This window comes from Thunnus albacares, chromosome 13, assembly GCF_914725855.1.
Source record: "Thunnus albacares chromosome 13, fThuAlb1.1, whole genome shotgun sequence".
Taxonomy (NCBI): Eukaryota; Metazoa; Chordata; class Actinopteri; order Scombriformes; family Scombridae; genus Thunnus; species Thunnus albacares.
This window is the reverse complement of record NC_058118.1, coordinates 30,315,532-30,330,590: the sequence shown is the minus strand read 5'-3', so window position 1 is coordinate 30,330,590 and position 15,059 is coordinate 30,315,532. Positions and strand designations below refer to the sequence as shown.

General features: G+C 37.7%; 4 protein-coding genes across 5 annotated transcripts; all 4 read right to left on the bottom strand.

Annotated features, from left to right (window-relative positions):
• Positions 1-913: 913 nt before the first annotated feature.
• On the bottom strand, positions 914-2,758 carry LOC122995546 (olfactory receptor 146-like). 2 transcript variants are annotated; one of them, XM_044370847.1, is made up of 2 exons: positions 1,688-2,643; positions 914-956 (listed from the first exon to the last, which is right to left on the bottom strand). In XM_044370847.1, exons 1-2 carry the CDS (start codon positions 2,617-2,619, stop codon positions 914-916), a joined length of 975 nt encoding a protein of 324 aa, XP_044226782.1. In that variant the 5' UTR covers positions 2,620-2,643. The 2 variants fall into 2 exon arrangements, with proteins under 2 accessions (XP_044226782.1, XP_044226780.1); XM_044370845.1 differs by lacking the exon at positions 914-956 and having other exon boundaries at positions 1,678-2,758.
• Positions 2,759-4,696: 1,938 nt separating this feature from the next.
• LOC122995593 (olfactory receptor 146-like) lies at positions 4,697-5,641 on the bottom strand. The gene has a single exon (XM_044370904.1). The coding sequence runs from the start codon at positions 5,636-5,638 to the stop codon at positions 4,697-4,699; it is 942 nt and encodes a 313-aa protein (XP_044226839.1). The 5' UTR covers positions 5,639-5,641.
• Positions 5,642-8,723: 3,082 nt separating this feature from the next.
• On the bottom strand, positions 8,724-9,668 carry LOC122995561 (olfactory receptor 146-like). The gene has a single exon (XM_044370870.1). The coding sequence runs from the start codon at positions 9,663-9,665 to the stop codon at positions 8,724-8,726; it is 942 nt and encodes a 313-aa protein (XP_044226805.1). The 5' UTR covers positions 9,666-9,668.
• A 3,508-nt stretch (positions 9,669-13,176) lies between these two features.
• LOC122995483 (olfactory receptor 11-like) lies at positions 13,177-14,124 on the bottom strand. The gene has a single exon (XM_044370759.1). The coding sequence runs from the start codon at positions 14,119-14,121 to the stop codon at positions 13,177-13,179; it is 945 nt and encodes a 314-aa protein (XP_044226694.1). The 5' UTR covers positions 14,122-14,124.
• Between the last annotated feature and the right edge of the window lie 935 nt (positions 14,125-15,059).

The window sequence follows — 15,059 nt, the reverse complement described above, 5'->3', positions numbered from 1 at the left end:
CTCTAAGACTATAATGTTTATCTCACATTGTTTTACCTTCAGTTACACCATCACCTTATTTTTATTTAGACTTTCATTAACTCTCACAAAGCGGGTCAGGAGCTGTCAGGAGGTCTGAAGATCCACCCGTATGAATATCAAAATTACCAATCAATAAAAACATAGTTAAAATCATTTGATATTCTAGAACAGTCGTTCTGAGTGGTGTCAGGGGGACCCCCAGGGGTCGTTGAGGGGACTCCTGGGGGTCCCTAGGAGAAAGGGGGATAAATTATCTTCACTATAATTCCATCCATGTGTAAACACAATGACAGAATGTATGCCTATTGGGTTTCATACACTTTCTGTAATAAAACATCTAAAAGCAAAAATCTCATCAGATGGGGGACATAATCCTGTCAACTGGGGGTCCCTGGTCTAATATTTGTCAGTTTAGTAATAGAGTGTTTGCAGATTTTGAAAAGTCTTGATAATCATTTAATTCAATTCCCTCAACAAAAGCCTTAGAAGGTAAGTCTTGAATATTTTTCTTGCCTGTAGACAGTAACATTAAATAACACTTTTTTGTATGTGTTTGCAGGCAGTCAGGAGACGATCTACATCTATAAACTACAAGTGAGACTGGTGCGACACTCCATTGTGCTACACATAGCTGTTAGATTTTATGGAGCTTCAGTCAGTGCTATCAAACCGGTAGCAAACACTGTCACTACTGCAGCTACAGTATCTAGGAAGCTCTCATAATGTACAAGTGTCAATTTTAGCAAAACAGTTTAATGAATTATTTGGTAATTGGGTAATCCAGCTTTCAGTTTTCTGCTGCTTATCTAGGTCCAGGTCACCTTAATTGATTAGTTATATTACAAGGAATTATTGTTAGCTGGCAAGTAATGACAAGAATGAGATATAATGGTCAATAAATGAATGTACTTAATACATAATTGAGTTTATGCCTGTCGTATGATATGTGCTTTATAAATAAATTTGACTTGACTTGACATATTGTCTCTGGTTTTCCATCATCCTTTGACTGGTATGACTATGAAAGAGGTATAAATTGAATTAAGGTCTTTTAAAGTCTTACATTTCCTTTTGTTAACAATGCAGAAACCCTGAGTTAAAAAAAAAAAAGATTGGGCACGTTTTACATGTGATGCAAAATACTCATAATTTGGGAATTCATTAAGAGAAATGTGCTTGATGTAGGATAAATTACGATGAACACACAACCTTTCCTGCCACCTTATTGGCTAAATATCTGATCATTTTCAAATAGTCCATCATCAAATCATTAACTGGACTTTTCTTTCTTAAAGGATAGGTTAAGGTTCAGGGCACAGTCACTTTTATTAAGCTTTTATAATGCACACTTGAGAACTACGGGATGTGACTACAGCATGTTATTATTTTCATCACTACATTTAACCACATGAAATATTACATTTATAGAAAATGATTGCCTTTATAATTAGCATTGTATAACCACATTATTGGTAGATATTACCTTTTCTTATTATTATTACCGTGCTGTGATGTAAAGAATGAGGATGGGTTGCCTGTCCATTTTTTTTTTTTTAACAAGGCACAAACACAAGAATATGGAATACAATAGGCCACTCTTAGTTCATATTTTATATCATTTGTGTTGTAAAATTTACAAATCAGACTTGGAAATTATTATGATGGCAAGATTTTCTTGGGCTCAAACAACTTTGCCAAAAATTTCTGTATCTCTTTGGACTGCACACCATAAATAATGGGGTTCAGGCTGCAAGGGATTATATGAAACAGGATGCTACTGAGTTTTCTGTAAAATGAGTATTGGGGAAAGCGGTGAAGAGTAATGATAGACATTCCATTGAAGATCATGATCAGATACACAACTAGATGAGTGCTGCAGGTCTTCAAAGCTTTACTGTTCAAAGACTTGTTCTTGCTAGTCAGACAAACTACTGTAATCTTAGTATAGGTGAGAACAATGCTGCCTACTGAACCTATAAACAGGACGACAGTGAATGTGATGCCATAGACATTATTAATATACACACTCTCACATGAGAGTTTAAACAAGGAGGCATTGTCACAGTAAGGATTCGTGATCAGAGCCCTGCATGTATTCAGCCGTATGGTCAGACCAAGCAGAATCCCAACCAAAACAAAGGCCACTCCCCAGGCAGAAACTGTCAGCTTGATCACCATCTTGTTGGTCATTATGGCAGCATAGCGTAGAGGATTGCAGATGGCAACATATCTGTCAAAGGCCATAATCATGAGCACAGTGTGGGAAGTGGTGCCAAACATGTGTGTGGTGAAAGCTTGGACCACACACTCGTAGTAGCTGATGAGGCGTTCAGAGGGAGGCCTAAACATGTCTATAAGCAACCGGGGCACCATGATCGAATTTCCAAAGATATCATTGAATGGAAGGTTGCAAAAAAGCAGATACATAGGCTGGTGAAGGCTTTTGTCTATGAAAATGATTACAGCGATGCCTAAATTGGCAACCATTATAAACAAATAGGAGAAAAAAAAGAAGAGATAGAGAGGGTAGATAGAATCCTTTGAGACATTTAACCCTTCCAGCTGTAACGTGGGGCTGTTGTAGGTGTAGTTTTCCATCAACCTGAAAGAACAAAACAATGCTCCTATTGTCACATGCAATGTCTAGGCAATCTACCTATGAGAGATCATTTTCTAGAGACAGTACTGACTGAGTGAATGGTATCAACATAAGTTTTCTCTCTGATCAGAAATTATGAGAAAAAGTTATAAAAATTGTGAAGAAACAGTTCTTGTAGACCATTAACACCTGTTTGCGTGTCTCTGGTTTCAGTCCGTCCTCTCTTTCTCGTGTCTGGTAATACCCATCAGCACCAAACAAGATGTTCTCTGTTGCAGTGTTTTATAGACATGTTTTAACTCTCTGGGAATCAATCATTGTTACCTTGGATAATGTCTGATGCAACATGAAGGATTATTACATTGGCCATCATAGCTGTTGAAATACACAACTTGTAGCTCTAAGACTATAATGTTTATCTCACATTGTTTTACCTTCAGTTACACCATCACCTTATTTTTATTTAGACTTTCATTAATTCTCACAAAGCGGGTCAGGAGCTGTTAGGAGGTCTGAAGATCCACCCGTATGAATATCAAAATTATCAATCAATAAAAACATAGTTAAAATCATTTGATATTCTAGAAGAGTCAGTTCTGAGTGGTGTCAGGGGGACCCCCAGGGGTCATTGAGGGGATTCCTGGGGGTGCCTAGGAGAAAGGGGGATAAATTATCTTCACTATAATTCCATCCATGTGTAAACACAATGACAGAATGTATGCCTATTGGGTTTCATACACTTTCTGTAATAAAACATCTAAAAGCAAAAATCTCATCAGATGGGGGACATAATCCTGTCAACTGGGGGTCCCTGGTCTAATATTTGTCAGTTTAGTAATAGAGTGTTTGCAGATTTTGAGAAGTCTTGATAATCATTTAATTCAATTCCCTCAACAAAAGCCTTAGAAGGTAAGTCTTGAATATTTTTCTTGCCTGTAGACAGTAACATTAACTAACACTTTTTTGTATGTGTTTGCAGGCAGTCAGGAGACGATCTACATCTATAAACTACAAGTGAGACTGGTGCGACACTCGATTGTGCTACACATAGCTGTTAGATTTTATGGAGTTTCAGTCAGTGCTATCAAACAGGTAGCAAACACTGTCACTACTGCAGCTACAGTATCTAGGAAGCTCTCATAATGTACAAGTGTCAATTTTAGCAAAACAGTTTAATGAATTATTTGGTAATTGGGTAATCCAGCTTTCAGTTTTCTGCTGCTTATCTAGGTCCAGGTCACCTTAATTGATTAGTTATATTACAAGGAATTATTGTTAGCTGGCAAGTAATGACAAGAATGAGATATAATGGTCAATAAATGAATGTACTTAATACATAATTGAGTTTATGCCTGTTGTATGAAATGTGCTATATAAATAAATTTGACTTGACTTGACATATTGTCTCTGGTTTTCCATCATCCTTTGACTGGTATGACTATGAAAGAGGTATAGATTGAATTAAGGTCTTTTAAAGTCTTACATTTAATTTTGTTAACACTGCAGAAACCCTGAGTTAAAAAAAAACAGATTGGGCACATTTTACATGTGATGCAAAATACACATAATTTGGGAATTCATTAAGAGAAATGTGCTTGATGTAGGATAAGTTACAATGGACACACAACCTTTCCTGCCACCTTATTGGCTAAATATCTGATCATTTTCAAATAGTCCATCATCAAATCATTAACTGGACTTTTCTTTCTTAAAGGATAGGTTAAGGTTCAGGGCACAGTCACTTTTATTAAGCTTTTATAATGCACACTTGAGAACTACGGGATGTGACTACAGCATGTTATTATTTTCATCACTACATTTAACCACATGAAATATTACATTTATAGAAAATGACTGCCTTGATAATTAGCATTGTATAACCACATTATTGGTAGATATTACCTTTTCTTATTATTATTACCGTGCTGTGATGTAAAGAATGAGGATGGGTTGCCTGTCCATTTTTTTTTTTTTTTACAAGGCACAAACACAAGAATATGGAATACAATAGGCCACTCTTAGTTCATATTTTATATCATTTGTGTTGTAAAATTTACAAATCAGACTTGGAAATTATTATGATGGCAAGATTTTCTTGGGCTCAAACAACTTTGCCAAAAATTTCCGTATCTCTTTGGACTGCACACCATAAATAATGGGGTTCAGGCTGCCAGGGATTATATGAAACAGGATGCTACTGAGTTTTCTGTAATCTGAGTATTGAGGGAAGCGATGCAGAGCAATGAGGGACATTCCACTGAACACCATGATCAGATACACAACCAGATGAGTGCTGCAGGTTTTCAAAGCTTTACTGTTCAAAGAATTGTTCTTGCTAGTCAGACAAACTACTGTAATCTTAGTATAGGTGAGAACCATGCTGCCTATTGAAGCTGTAAACAAGACTACAGTGAAAGTAAGGCCATAGACATTATTAATAAACACACTCTCACAGGAGAGCATAAAAAGTGAGGCATTGTCACAATAGGGACTTGTGATCAGAGTCCTGCATCGGTTCAGCCGTATGGTCAGACCGAGCAGAATCCCAACCAAAACAAAGGCCACTCCCCAGGCAGAAACCGTCAGCTTGATCACCATGTTGTTGGTCATTATGACAGCATAGCGTAGAGGATTGCAGATGGCAACATATCTATCAAAGGCCATAATCATGAGCACAGTGAGACTGGTGGTACCAAACATGTGTGAGGTAAAAGCTTGGACGACACACTCACAGTAGCTAATGAGGCGTTCAGAGGGAGGCCTAAACATGTCTATAAGCAAACGAGGCACTAAGATAGAGTTTCCAAGGATGTCATTAAATGGCAGGTTGCAAAAAAGGAGATACATGGGCTGGTGAAGGTTCTTGTCAGTGAAAACCAGTATAGCAATGCCAACATTTGCAACCATTATAAACAGATAGGAGAAAAGGAAGAAGAAATACAAAGGGTAGACAGAATCTTTTGAAACATTTAACCCCTCCAGCTGGAGCGTGAAGCTGTTGTAGGTGTAGTTTTCCATCAACCTGAAAGAACAAAACAATATTTTTACTGTCACATGTACTGTCTAGTCAATCTACCAATGAGAAATAATTTTCTAGGAACAAAACTTATTGTACAATTAAACACAACATAATCTTTTAGCTTTTCCCAGATATTAATTAATGCTAAGGTAATGCGTGTACAATACATAGTCTTTTACTATTGCTGTAACAGTTAAAGCTGAGTGAGCAAATATTATTTACACAAGTTTTCTCTTTGATCACAATTTTTATATTTTTTTTCATAATTTCTGAAGAAACAGTTTTTTGTAGACCTGTAAGACCTATTTGCGCTTCTTGGGTTACAATCTGTCTTCTCCTTCTTCTACTGGTTAACTGCTGGTAATACCCACCAGCACCAAACAAGATGTTCTCTGTTGCGATGTTTTATAGACATGTTTTTAACTCTTGGGGAATCAATCATCGTTACCTTGGATAATGTGTGATGAAATATTAAGGATTATTACACTGGGCATCGCAACTGTTAATGAGTTGAAATATACAACTAGACTAGACTAGAAGTCACATTGTTCCACTTTCAGTCCAACCATCCAGAACTGGCCCTAGTCCTTTGGGGGCCCTAATCAAAATTTGGTTGGGGGCCCCTTTGATTTATGAGCAATGAACAAAGCACTACAACAAGAGCATAATGTAGCTGTTTCTATAGGTTTGACTAAAACACATAACTTACCAGCATTGTCAGTCTTTTGGATGACATGACCACGTTCCGCACCAGAAGTAGAGGTGGCTGATTGGAATTAAACATTAAACATTGACTTAACTTTTAGAATGCAGAAGGCTATCATTTTACTCCCCTTTTATACTCACTAGTGGGAGCTACAGTATGTTTACTGGCAACTGTGACCCTTTTCCAATCATGTACTTTAGTAGTGCTCCTGGAAAGGGGATGGAAAGAATAAGTTATTAACGTTATCCCTTTAGTGCAGAGGCCAAACTGGGCCTATTTCTGCCTAAACTTGTATTGTTCTGTTAAATGCTTTATAACACCAGATGTGAACATCACAGCTCCATAGATAATGTTAGATAGATAATGGATAGATAATGGCTTAAATGATAATGATAGATGATGGCTTAAATTGAAGAAGACCCTTGTACCATTAAATTTATTCATTTTAATAATTGACTTTTATAATTTCCATCTATATTAGGGGGCAGTAAACACATAGATGACTTGGAAAAAAATAGAAAATAAAGTTTCACATCACATTTTATCTTTATGATGACAATAATAATAATATCAGCTCAGCGAGACAGAGACAGACCTCCAGAGTGACAGTGGATATATAAAATACAAGATGGCGTGGCTAAGGCTGATATAAGAGGCTAATGCTCTCCTGTGGTTTAGTGCAGATTATCTTAAGATACAGGCACCAAAAATGGAGCCTAAAGGCTTAAATACATGTATCTCCTTGCCTCTTCTCTTCTTTGAGCCTCTTGTTTTTTCTTTTTTCATGTACAGACAAATATTTTCTTTTTTTGTCAGATATCGTAAGAGTCTCTGACTGACCCTGTGACAAGGGGTGATGTACACACTGTCACTGACACACACACACACACACACACATACGGGTGCTGGAACAAGCCTTACCCTCAGCTGCAAGGGCTGTTGATTTGCCATAAAAAACAACTAAATTAATAACCACTATGCTTATTATGATGTTTAATATAGAGAGCTGTGTTTCTTTTTATTTTATTCTTTTATGTTGCTTTTTTTGTGTGAAATTTTTCCCCTCCGCTTGGCTGGCTCTGCTGCCATCATTTTTTTTTTCTATTAACTTTCACAAAGTGGTTGCTAGTTTCCTGGAATCCACACAAAGTGATGATGTAAATACAATGTAAACAGCAATTTAAAATTACACGCGGCCATTGTCAGAAGTAAAAGCATGACCAACAAAACATAAACAGCTGAAAATATGTGAAATTATCTGGGATATGAAACGGTAGGAAATAAAACCTTTCAATTATTTGAAACCAATAACAACAAAGAGACTCATAACTAGAGACTATGTCAGGAATCTTGATTTATTTTTGTTATTGATTTCAGTTTTAACAATCATATTAGTAATGTTTGTAACTTGTTTTTTTTCACCTGGTTCGTGACATGCTCTCTTTTACTGGCAGCAAGAAACCCATACATGCTATCGTGTCAACTAGAATGGATAACTGGTTTTCAAATTTTCTTATAGGGCACAGTATCTTCTTCACTGGAGGGGTACTTCACCATGTTTTTCTCCCATACAGTGCACCCTGAAGAGCACTTTACCATGTTTTTTGTTCACTGAAAGGGCACTCATCATGGCATCATGTTTTCTCAAACGTGGGTGCACCCTACAGGGCACTTAATTCCTTTTTTTCATTGAAAGGGCACCCGATTCTGAACTTCAGTATGTTAGACTTCTTTTTCACTAGAAGGACACCCATACAGAACCCCATTACAACGGCAACTCATTGTGGGGTACTTTACAGGACAGTATCACATTTTCTTCCACTGAAAGGGAACCCATGAGGGCACTTCATTCCAGATTGTCACATATAGAGGCACTCTATAGGGCACTTCATCCTGATTTACCCATAACTAAGTCAGCAATTACAGAACTTTGGTATGTTTTCTCCTTTGTGCAGGCACCTTAAAGAGCATTTTATCATGTTTGCTCTACAGTGGGGGCACCTTAGAGGGCAATTTCACGGTTTTTGTCCTCGGGGGCACCAGGTGGGCACTTGAATAAATGAGTGGAGAAGCATAATCAATGCAGATGCTTCCACACACGTGCACTGCATGGTACAAGTACACAGTTAACATCAAGTTATGCTCTGTGGCATATATAAAAATGCTGAGCAGGCCCAGTCAATTCAGATTTTGGCAGAAGGAAAAGATGTAAGATGTATTATTACCGTGCTGTGATGTAAAGAATGAGGATGGGTTGCCTGTCCATTTTTTTTTTTTTACAAGGCACAAACACAAGAATATGGAATACAATAGGCCATTCTTAGTTCACATTTTATATCATTTGTGTTGTAAAATTTACAAATCAGACTTGGAAATTATTATGATGGCAAGATTTTCTTGGGCTCAAACAACTTTGCCAAAAATTTCCGTATCTCTTTAGACTGCACACCATAAATAATGGGGTTCAGGCTGCCAGGGATTATATGAAACAGGATGCTACTGAGTTTTCTGTAATCTGAGTATTGAGGGAAGCGATGCAGAGCAATGAGGGACATTCCACTGAACACCATGATCAGATACACAACCAGATGAGTGCTGCAGGTCTTCAAGGCTTTACTGTTCAAAGAATTGTTCTTGCTAGTCAGACAAACTACTGTAATCTTAATATAGGTGAGAACCATGCTGCCTATTGAAGCTGTAAACAAGACTACAGTGAAAGTAAGGCCATATACATTATTAATAAACACACTCTCACAGGAGAGCATAAAAAGTGAGGCATTGTCACAATAGGGACTTGTGATCAGAGTCCTGCATCTGTTCAACCGAATGGTCAGACCGAGCAGAATCCCAACCAAAACAAAGGCCACTCCCCAGGCAGAAACTGTCAGCTTGATCACCATGTTGTTGGTCATTATGACAGCATAGCGTAGAGGATTGCAGATGGCAACATATCTGTCAAAGGCCATAATCATGAGCACAGTGTGAGTGGTGGTACCAAACATGTGTGAGGTAAAAGCTTGGACCACACACTCATAGTAGCTAATGAGGCGTTCAGAGGGAGGCCTAAACATGTCTATAAGCAAACGAGGCACTAAGATAGAGTTTCCAAGGATGTCATTAAATGGCAGGTTGCAAAAAAGGAGATACATGGGCTGGTGAAGGTTCTTGTCAGTGAAAACCAGTATAGCAATGCCAACATTTGCAACCATTATAAACAGATAGGAGAAAAGGAAGAAGAAATACAAAGGGTAGACAGAATCTTTTGAAACATTTAACCCCTCCAGCTGGAGCGTGAAGCTGTTGTAGGTGTAGTTTTCCATCAACCTGAAAGAACAAAACAATGTTCTTACTGTCACATGTACTGTCTAGTCAATCTACCAATGAGAAATAATTTTCTAGGAACAAAACTTATTGTACAATTAAACACAACATAATCTTTTAGCTTTTCCCAGATATTAATTAATGCTAAGGTAATGCGTGTACAATCCATAGTCTTTTACTATTGCTGTAACAGTTAAAGCTGAGTGAGCAAATATTATTTACACAAGTTATCAGACATTATGAAAAAAAATATAAAAATTGTGAAGAAACAGTTTTTTGTAGACCTGTAAGACCTATTTGCGCTTCTTGGGTTACAATCTGTCTTCTCCTTCTTCTACTGGTTAACTGCTGGTAATACTCACCAGCACCAAACAAGATGTTCTCTGTTGCGGTGTTTTATAGACATGTTTTTAACTCTTGGGGAATCAATCATTGTTACCTTGGATAATGTCTGATGAAATATTAAGGATTATTACACTGGGCATCGCAGCTGTTAATGAGTTGAAATATACAACTAGACTAGACTAGAAGTCACGTTGTTCTACTTTCAGTTCCACCATCCAGAACTGGCCCTAGTCCTTTGGGGGCCCTAATCAAAATTTGGTTGGGGGCCCCTTTGATTTATGAGCAATGAACAAGGCACCACAACAAGAGCATAATGTAGCTGTTTCTATAGGTTTGACTAAAACACATAACTTACCAGCATTGTCAGTCTTTTGGATGACATGACCACGTTCCGCACCAGAAGTAGAGGTGGCTGATTGGAAAGGCAATGAAATAAAGAAATTAATTAAACATTGACTTAACTTTTAGAATGCAGAAGGCTATCATTTTACTCCCCTTTTATACTCACTAGTGGGAGCTACAGTATGTTTACTGGCAACTGTGACCCTTTTCCAATCATGTACTTTAGTAGTGCTCCTGGAAAGGGGATGGAAAGAATAAGTTATTAACGTTATCCCTTTAGTGCAGAGGCCAAACTGGGCCTATTTCTGCCTAAACTTGTATTGTTCTGTTAAATGCTTTATAACACCAGATGTGAACATCACAGCTCCATAGATAATGTTAGATAGATAATGGATAGATAATGGCTTAAATGATAATGATAGATGATGGCTTAAATTGAAGAAGACCCTTGTACCATTAAATTTATTCATTTTAATAATTGACTCTTATAATTTCCATGTATATTAGGAGGCAGTAAACACACAGATGACTTGGAAAAAAATAGAAAATAAAGTTTCACATCACATTTTATCTTTATAATGATAATAATAATAATATCAGCTCAGCGAGACAGAGACAGACCTCCAGAGTGACAGTGGATATACAAAATACAAGATGGCGTGGCTAAGGCTGATATAAGAGGCTAATGCTCTCCTGTGGTTTAGTGCAGATTATCTTAAGATACAGGCACCAAAAATGGAGCCTAAAGGCTTAAATACATGTATCTCCTTGCCTCTTCTCTTCTTTGAGCCTCTTGTTTTTTCTTTTTTCATGTACAGACAAATATTTTCTTTTTTTGTCAGATATCGTAAGAGTCTCTGACTGACCCTGTGACAAGGGGTGATGTACACACTGTCACTGACACACACACACATACGGGTGCTGGAGCAAGCCTTACCCTCAGCTGCAAGGGCTGTTGATTTGCCATAAAAAATAACTAAATTAATAACCACTATGCTTATTATGATGTTTAATATAGAGAGCTGTGATTCTTTTTATTTTATTCTTTTATGTTGCTTTTTTTGTGTGAAATGTTTCCCCTCCTCTCTTTCTAGGGGGGCTTCTGCTGGCCACAGGACTGCAAAGGTTGCTTATTGGCTTGGCTAGCTCTGCTTCCATCATTTTTTTTTTCTATTAACTTTCACAAAGTGGTTGCTATTTTACTGGAATCCACACAAAGTAATGATGTAAATACAATGTAAACAGCAATTTAAAATTACACACGGCCATTGTCAGAAGTAAAGGCATCACCAACAAAACATAAACAGCTGAAAATATGTGAAATTATCTGGGATATGAAACGGTAGGAAATAAAACCTTTCAATTATTTGAAACCAATAACAACAAAGAGACTCGTAACTAGAGACTATGTCAGGAATCTTGATATGTTTTTGTTATTGATTTCAGTTTCAACAATCATATTAGTAATGTTTGTAACTTGTTTTTTTTCACCTGGTTCGTGACATGCTCTCTTTTACTGGCAGCAAGAAACCCATACATGCTATCGTGTCAACTAGAATGGATAACTGGTTTTCAAATTTTCTTATAGGGCACAGTATCTTCTTCACTGGAGGGGTACTTCACCATGTTTTTCTCCCATACAGTGCACCCTGAAGAGCACTTTACCATGTTTTTTGTTCACTGAAAGGGCACTCATCATGGCATCATGTTTTCTCAAACGTGGGTGCACCCTACAGGGCACTTAATTCCTTTTTTTCATTGAAAGGGCACCCGATTCTGAACTTCAATATGTTAGACTTTTTTTTCACTAGAAGGGCACCCATACAGAACCACAATTTTACAATTTTACATTTTACATGGCTGCCAACATGCACAAATCTCTCTCAAATCAACCTTTCGAATCTCCTGCCAAATAAGAGACCCTGATTCACCACAACTGGCTCAAATCAGTGCAACTCTGAGCTCAGCACATCAGGTTAGCTAAGGCTTTTGAAATGAAAAACATTTCAAATATGAAACAGCCATTCTTCTAATAATCATTTCATGTCATGATCCACCCAGTTATATACTGTTCTTGATGCATTCTTGGTTTTCATAGCATCCTCAGTCTAACTAACCTAGATTAGCGCAGGTGGCTGTTTTTTTGACTTAATCCAAGAGATTAGGTGGTGTAGAAATGCAGGAAATTTATTTTAAATTAGTTTTTTTTTTTCTGGGTTATGACCCCCAGACGCCCTCACCAATTATGTATCTTTCCAAGTTTGTTCCCCCATTTTAAAACACCAGGCACCCATTTATAGACTTGTTTACTTCTATTTGGATAGACCTGAGAGACTAAAGTGTAACCCCCCCACAGGAAGAAATCTCACTCCAAGCTGAAGTGAAAAGTTGACAACCCTGGTGATCACCTTTATCCTATGATGAAACTTTTCTATCTGGATGGGAGTGGTCTCTTCCAGGATGACAATGCCCCCATCCATATGGCATGAGGGGTCACTGAATGGTTTGATGAGTATGAAAATGATGTGAATCATATGCTATGACCTTTGCAGTCACAAGATCTCAACCCAATTCAACAAATATTGGAGATTTCGGACCAACGTGTTAGACAGCGCTCTCCACCACCATCATCAAAACACCAAATGAGGGAATATTTTTTGGAAGAATGGAACCCATGTGGGTTTTCTTTGGACAACCTTATGTTTGCTTATACACCGTGTACATGGGACATTCTCATGAACATGGAATACAGTAGGCTACTCTTGGTTCACATGTTCTGTTATTTATGTTGATAAATGTACAAATAAACATAGAATATTCTCCTTAAAATGATGGCAAAACCCTCTTGGAATCAAACAACTTTGACAAAAATCTTCGTATCTCTTTGGACTGCATGCCATAAATAATGGGGTTGAGGCTGCTGGGGATGATATGATACAAAATGGCAACAAATTTTCTGGTGTCTGACAACTGGGGAAAGCGATGCAGAGTAATGATAGACATTCCACTGAGCAGCAAAATCAGATACACAACCAGATGAGTGCTACAGGTTTTCAGAGCTTTACTGTTCAAAGACTTGTTCTTACTAGTTAAACAGACTACTGTAATCTTAGTATAGGTGAGAACCATGCTGCCTATAGAACCTGTAAACAGGACTACAGTGAAAGTGAGGCCATAGACATTATTAATGAATACACTTTCACAGGAGAGTTTAAACAATGCAGCATTACTACAATAAAGGCTCTTGATCAGAGTCCTGCATCGGCTCAGCCGTATGGTCAGACCGAGCAGAATCCCAACCAAAACAAAGGCCACTCCCCAGGCAGAAACTGTCAGCTTGATCAACATTTTGTTACTCATTATGGTAGCATAGTGTAAGGGACTGCAGATGGCCACATATCTGTCAAAGGCCATAATCATAAGCACAGTGTGGGAAGTGGTACTGAACATATGTGTGGTAAAAGCTTGGACCACACACTCATAATAACTGATGATGCGTTCAGAGGAAGGCCGCAATATGTCTATAAGTAAACGAGGAACTATAATAGAATTTCCAAGGATGTCATTGATTGACAGGTTCCAGAAAAGGAGATACATGGGCTGGTGAAGGGTTTTGTCGATGAAAACAATAAAAGCAATGCCGGCATTTGCAACAATTATAAACAGGTAGGAGAAAAAGAGAAAGAGAAACACAGGGTACGTAAAATCCTTAAAGACATTTGACCACTCCAGCTGTAATGTGGGGCTGTTGTAGGTGTAGTTTTCCATCAACCTGAAAGAACAAAATGATACTGTTAGTGTGACAGGTAATCAAGTTATCAGAGATAGTTTTAAGTCACAGTAATAAGTGCATTAACTAACTATATACATATAGACACAACTATATAAAAATTCTGTTACATATCACATTAAATCTTTCATTGTATTTCAAATCATTATGTAACCCTGAAAGCTGAAGAAGTTATAGTTCCATGAATCATTAAGGACAATGAAAGCTAAAAGAAGTTAATGTGCATAACATATGTTTTTATTTTAATCATAACTGATTAAAAGAAGATATGAAAACTGTGAGGAAACTTGCAGATCAGTAATACCTGAGTGTCTCTGGTTTCAATCTCTTGTCCACTCTTTCTTATGTCTCCCCCTCATTGCTGGTAACATCCACCAGCACTGATCAAGATCTCCTCTGTTGTAATGTCTTATGGACTTGATTTTATCTTCAGCGGAATCAGTTATCCTTACGTCAGTAATGTTTGTCACCCTGTTCACCCTCCCTTCTACCAAAACTTTTCACTCAACTTCATGAGCAATCTAAATGATGTAAGGCACACAAACACAAACACACATGAAAAACACAGAGTACACGTCCTGTTCATCCTGACAACGCATCAGCTATGACATAAGCTGTTCCTTTAATATGATTTAATATGCTTGAGTTCATAGGCCTGCAAAAACAAAGACCATCTCACAAGTCTCTGATTTGGGCATCTGAGTCAGCAGGTTGTGGTCTCTATAAACCTCTAGAGATGATACCCCAGCTCCTACATACACCTCAAAATGGTGCAGGGTCCAAATGACGTACTAATGCTTCCTTCTCAATAACAGAGTACTTAACCTGGTAACTGCTGTGGGGGGCATTTTGCTGGCATGGTTTGGGTCCACTTGTCCCCTTAGAGGGAAGGTCTCTGCAAATCAATACAAAGTTG